General features: G+C 44.3%; 1 protein-coding gene across 3 annotated transcripts in view; it reads left to right on the top strand.

Annotated features, from left to right (window-relative positions):
* The first annotated feature begins 210 nt into the window (after positions 1-210).
* The window catches only part of deptor (DEP domain containing MTOR-interacting protein), a 184,874-nt gene continuing 179,084 nt past the window's right edge, over positions 211-6,000 (top strand). Inside the window, exons 1-2 of one of the 3 annotated variants that reach the window (XM_072467392.1) lie at positions 211-370; positions 1,205-1,319. In XM_072467392.1, coding sequence (XP_072323493.1) covers positions 1,234-1,319 — 86 coding nt within the window. In that variant the 5' untranslated portion in view covers positions 211-370; positions 1,205-1,233. Of the gene's footprint in view, positions 371-504; positions 561-590; positions 786-1,204; positions 1,320-6,000 lie in introns of those variants that run through there. The other 2 variants (XM_072467394.1, XM_072467393.1) reach the window with 2 other exon arrangements.

Below are 6,000 nucleotides of genomic sequence, written 5' to 3'. Positions count from 1 at the left end.
GGGGGGGGGGGGTGCAGGGGGGGGGGGGTGCAGGGGGGGGGGGTGCAGGGGGAGGGGGGGGGTGCAGGGGGGAGGGGGGGGGGGTGCAGGCGCAGAGGGGGGTGCAGGCGCAGAGGGGGGTGCAGGGGGGGGAGGTGAGGGCCAAGCGGAGAAATGGCGTACGGGTGGGTAGAGAGGAAGGGTGGGGGCGAGAGGGTGAGACAAGGATTGTGAGAAGGGAGAGGGGAGCGATAATGTCAGAGGGAGTGGAGAGAGAGAAGCGGGAGGAGTTAGTTTGTGAATGCAGCTCAGAAACTTCAATTTGTGAAGAGGGGGTAGACGCTCTTGACCTGGAGTTTGCAACAACCCATTTCCTTCTGTCCAGCGGCAGGTAAGGTAGCAGAGCCCTGGCACTAAATGAAGATGTGTGTGTGTGTTTTCAGCCGCTTTGGGGGAGGGGAGGGACAGGAGGGGTGAATGTTGGAGTTGGGTGAGAAATGGCATTTAAAGTACCACCGTGTCAACCTCTGGACCAAAAGGCAGCGCCGCAGCAATATTATTACAGGGGCTGGGGCATGGCGGTGAGGACATCTGCATGCGGATTGGGTTACGGTTTGGGGAATTTGAAGCTTGATCGCGGAGTTAAATGCAAACTTTAAAAAAAAATGTATGAGGGATGGATTCAGCAGCGTTCATTAATTACAACTGGGGAGACGAGGATTGTGTTTATTTATTGAAGCCTGTCATTGTCCCCAGACTCTGCCATTAGGCGAGGAATTGAACGTTTCCTCAGAGCAGGCGTGTGGGTGAGTGAAGATTGAAAAGGGAATCTGCAGTGACTAACAGGCCGCGATTGAGGGAAGTTATTGCTGGCTGTAGGGTTGTGCACGGTGAAGGGTTAATCGACGTTTCAGGAGTGTTGTCGCGAGTGCCGGCTTGGTGCGGCGGCGGGGTCCGGGTGGGGGTCTTTCTTGGTCGGTGTGTATGTAAACATTGGTTCGAGTTGTTGAAATAATGATATTCTGCGACAGAAATACCTCAGCCATGGAAAGTGTAATGGGCCGCAGGGTAATCTTTACAGTGTGAGGCTGAGGGCTGTTTTTGGTCATTGGAGTCATCAGTTGAGCGTTAGCGACTAAAAAAGCTTCTGGTCTGTTCACGGCCGAAAGCTCCCTTTTTTGTGGATTGGAGCATTCAAAACAGCTTTTCTTCTCTTTCCCGCAAGGGCGCCGCATTCCTGGAAAATTCCTCGAAATGGACGGAGTCGGGAACGCGGTGCAGAAGAAAACTGCTGATCTTGAGCACATGGCCGAGGTTTTAATCACTGGGGAGCAGCTAAGGTAAGGGATTGTGGATGCTTTTCAATGCCACTTCTGAGGGGGTCAAGGGTTTTGCTGATACTCAGTTTACTGTTTATTCACTCGCTGGTTTAGTTTTTAATGTCGGTGTTTGGCCGCCGTCCTTTCTTTCCCCTTTAAGTGTGGTGCAGATTGCAGCCGGAATGTTTTCCTTCCGTGGAGTGTACTTGTGGTGAAAGGTTGTGCCACTGCCTCTGGCACCGGGATAATTTCTTGACTACACAAAAATTAAACTAAACTAAAACCCACTTCCTTGCTTTTTAAATTTCAAATAAAGTTAAGCTTACTTTCTTATTTTTAAATTCAGAAATGCGAAGGAAAAAAAATCATTTAAACCAGTGATCTCTGCAGCACAGTATCTTAAAGTAGAATTGTTCTGTTTTTATTTGCACAAGTGCCAGATACAACATTTTATAATTTGTAGGTGATTTGTATAGTGTCTCCCACCTGCTCAAAGATGGCATGAATGATCTTTAAAAATACATCCAATCCTAACCCCCCCAACAAGAACAAAAAACTTAATTAAAAACCCCAGATTTCTCCCATTTGTGAACAGAAAGATATCCTTTTTTAGCCCATCAATTTAAAAAAATCTATTTTTATTCTAACAGAAAATACACAGTTTTACAAACCTTTTGACACGGTTGCCCCTTTTACCTGCAATTCAATGTAAAAAAACAAACAAACATAAGAGATTTAAAAAAAAACAGCATTTGATACACCAAATTGGAATCTGAAAATTTGATCCTGCCTTCAAAACAAATTTTCGGCAGGGTATGGGTAATTGAATCTCTGAATAATATGATCTGATAGACTGATTTTATTTTTTCAAGTTGGTGCCTGCCTTTCCTAAATTCTCTATAGCACCAGCCATCCCTTCATAGTTGCCATACTCGGATTATACTGGCATTGGTGTGGAGGGCAACACTCCATGAAGTTGCCAACTTTATTTCATGTGTATTTTTTCTGGATTATTAAGTTTGAGTTAAATTTGGTACTGTTAATGACGAAAGTTAGATATTATATTTAACTGGGTATCTAATGATAAAGATACCCAGTGTGTTTTTGATTTTGTTTGCTCGTGGGTGGTGACTCTAAATGCATTTATTGAATTTACATGTGGTCAAATATGTTCTATTTACCTAATTATAAGGAGTTCACACAACTACAGTACAGCATATTATAGAATGGTTTTGGTACAGCAGGAGGTCATTTGGCCTGTCATGATCAGACCAGTTAACTTCAAGAGTAATTATTTATGCTAGTCCAACTCTCCTTCATTTCCCCCCTAGCCCCGAAGGCTTCTTTCCTTCATGTGCTTATCCAATTCCTGTTTGAAACCATACTCTCAGACAGTGCATTCCAGATTCCACTCACTGTGTGAAAAAAGGTTTCCCCTCATGTTACCATTGTTTTCCTTTGCCTTTTACATTATCCACATCCTCTGGCATTGACACTTCCGCCAAAGCAAACAATTTCTCTTTACCCTATCTAGGCCCCTCAAGATTTTGGATATTTCTATCCCGTTTCTTCCTGATCTCTTCTCTAAGGGGAACGACCCAACTTCATAGAATTATAGAATCTCTACAGTATGGAAGGAGGCCATTCGGCCCATCGAGTCTATACTGGCCCTCTGAAAGAGCACTCCACCCATGCCCACTCCCCACCCTATCCCAATAATTGCTTAACCTAACCTTCATATCTTTGGACAGTAAGGGGAAATTTAGCATGGCCAACCCACCTAGCCTGTACATCTTTGGACTGTGGGAGGAAACCGGAGCACTCGAAGGGAACCCACGCAGACACACCGAGAACGTGCAAACTCCACACAGCCAGTCGCCCAATGCAGGAATTGAACCCGGGTCCCTAGCACTGTGAGGCAGCAGTGCTAACCAGTGTGCCACCCTGCCACCCCAATCTATCCACTCATCACTTGAACGATTTTCATAAATCATTTCTGCAACCTCTCTAATGTTTTCGCATCCTTTTTAAAGAATAGTGCCAAAAACTGAATGCATTCTAGTTGAAGTTGAACAAGTGTTTTATAAAGATTCATCATAATTTCCTTACTCTTGTACTTTCAACATCTCTATTTATAAAATTCAGGATCCTGTAGGGCTTTTCAATGTACTTTTCAATGTACACAACTACCTCAACAATTTATGTACACCCCCCCCCAGGCCTTCCAGTTCCTGCACCCTCTTTAAAACTGTACGCTTTATTTTATATTGCGTCACCTTGTTCTTGAATGTATCACTTCTGCACTAAATTATATTGCACTATATTAATGATGCAGACTTGGGTGTGAAGGGTATAGTTTAAAATTTTGCAGATGACACACAACTTGGGACATGTAAGCTGTGAGGAAGGTAGTAATAAACTCCAAGAAGACGTAGACAGACTGGTGAAACAGTCGGACTATATTATTGTCTGCCAATGTCCTGCATCATTAATATATATCAAGAAAAGCAGTGGGCCTCGTACCACCTCCTGTGGAAATACCACTTTATATCTTCCTGCAGTCTGAAAAGCAATCATTCACCACCCCTCTGTTTCCTGTCACAGATCCAGGTTGCCACTGACATTTTTATTACATTGGCTTCAACTTTGCTGACAAACCTATAACATGGCACTTTTATCAGACACCTTTGGAAGTCCACGTACACCACATCAAACATATTAAGAACATTACAGCACAGGCCCTTTGGCCCACCAAGCCTACGCCGATCCAGATTCCTTATTTAGACCTACTACTTCACCAAGGCCACATTGTGTCTGACTAATTTAATTAATCTGTGCTGCCTTTCATGAATTAATCCACACATATCCTAGAGACTGTTAAATTTGTTTCTAAATGCTTTTCCACCATTAAGGAAAAATTGACTGGCTTGTGGTTGGTGGATTTAATGCCCATTTTTGAACAAATGTGTAGCATTTACAATTCTCCAGTTTTCTAGAATCACTGCCATGTGTAAGAAGATTATGGCTGGTGCCTTTGCCGTTTCCTCCCTTTCTTCCTTTAGTACCCTCGGATGCACCCGACTCATCATAAATACATCCAGTCTTTTGAGTATCTCCTTTTCATTACATTTTAGTCCATTCAGTATCTCAATGACTTCCTCTTTCATTATAACTTGGGCAGCATCTTAGTCCCTGGTGAAGACAGAAGTTGGTGAAGACAGAAGCAGAGTATTCACTCAGTACCTTAACCATGTCCTCTGCCTCTATGTGTAGATCCTCTTTTATTCATTCCCTCCCCTTATTCACTATAGAAGACTTTCTGATTTACTTTTATGTTAGCTGCCAGTCTCTTCTTGTACACTCTCTCTTTGTTTCTCTGACTTCCTTTTTTCAGCTCCTCTGTGAACCTTCTGTATTCCGCCCAGTTCTCACTTATGTTGTTAACCTGCCATCTGTCATACAGAAACATTTTCTGCTCCAATTTTCTATCTCTTTCATTGTCCAGGGAGCTCTGACTGTGCTTTCCCTGTCTTTCTCCTTCTGGAAATATATCTTAATTGTACCTGAACTATGTTTTCTTTGAAGGCAGCCCATTGTTCTATTTATGGTTTTACCTGCCAGTCATTGATTCCAATTTACCTGGGCCCACTGAAATTGACCGTCTGCAAATTATGTATTTTTACTTTGGTTCGCTCCTGGTCTTTATTCTTATCATAGAATTTACAGTGCAGAAGGAGGCCATTCGGCTCATTGAGTCTGCACCGGCCCTTGGAAAGAGCACCCCACACCTCCACCCTATCCCTGTAACCCCACCCAACCTTTTTGGACACTAAGGGCAATTTATCATGGCCAATCCACCTAACCTGCACATCTTTGGACTGTGGGAGGAAACCGGAGCACCCGGAGAAAACCCACGCAGAAACGGGGAGAACATGTCGACTCCGCACAGACAGTGATCCAAGGCGGGAATCGAACCTGGGACCCTGGAGCTGTGAAGCAACTGTACTAACCACTGTGCTACTGTGCTGCCCACCTTATCTGACTTCATAGGATGCTATGAATAACAGGAATGCGGAATATTTGGCTAATGGTAAAGTTCTTGAAAGTGTGGATGAGCAGAGGGATCTAGGTGTCCATGTACATAGATCCCTGAAAGTTGCCACCCAGGTTGATAGGGTTGTGAAGAAGGCCTATGGAGTGTTGGCCTTTATTGGTAGAGGGATTGAGTTCCGGAGTCGGGAGGTCATGTTGCAGCTGTACAGAACTCTGGTACGGCCGCATTTGGAGTATTGCGTACAGTTCTGGTCACCGCATTATAGAAGGACGTGGAGGATTTGGAGCGGGTGCAGAGGAGATTTACCAGGATGTTGCCTGATATGGAGGGAAAATCTTATGAGGAAAGGCTGATGGACTTGAGGTTGTTTTCGTTGGAGAGAAGAAGGTTAAGAGGAGACTTAATAGAGGCATACAAAATGATCAGGGGGTTGGATAGGGTGGACAGTGAGAGCCTTCTCCCGCGGATGGAAATGGCTGGCACGAGGGGACATAACTTTAAACTGAGGGGTAATAGATATAGGACAGAGGTCAGAGGTAGGTTCCTTACGCAAAGAGTAGTGAGGCCGTGGAATGCCCTACCTGCAACAGTAGTGAACTCGCCAACATTGAGGGCATTTAAAAGTTTATTGGATAAACATATGGATGA

Source organism: Scyliorhinus torazame, chromosome 11 (assembly GCF_047496885.1).
Source record: "Scyliorhinus torazame isolate Kashiwa2021f chromosome 11, sScyTor2.1, whole genome shotgun sequence".
Classification (NCBI taxonomy): Eukaryota; Metazoa; Chordata; class Chondrichthyes; order Carcharhiniformes; family Scyliorhinidae; genus Scyliorhinus; species Scyliorhinus torazame.
The sequence above is the reverse complement of the archived record's forward strand: the minus strand, read 5'-3'. Positions and strand labels throughout refer to the sequence as shown.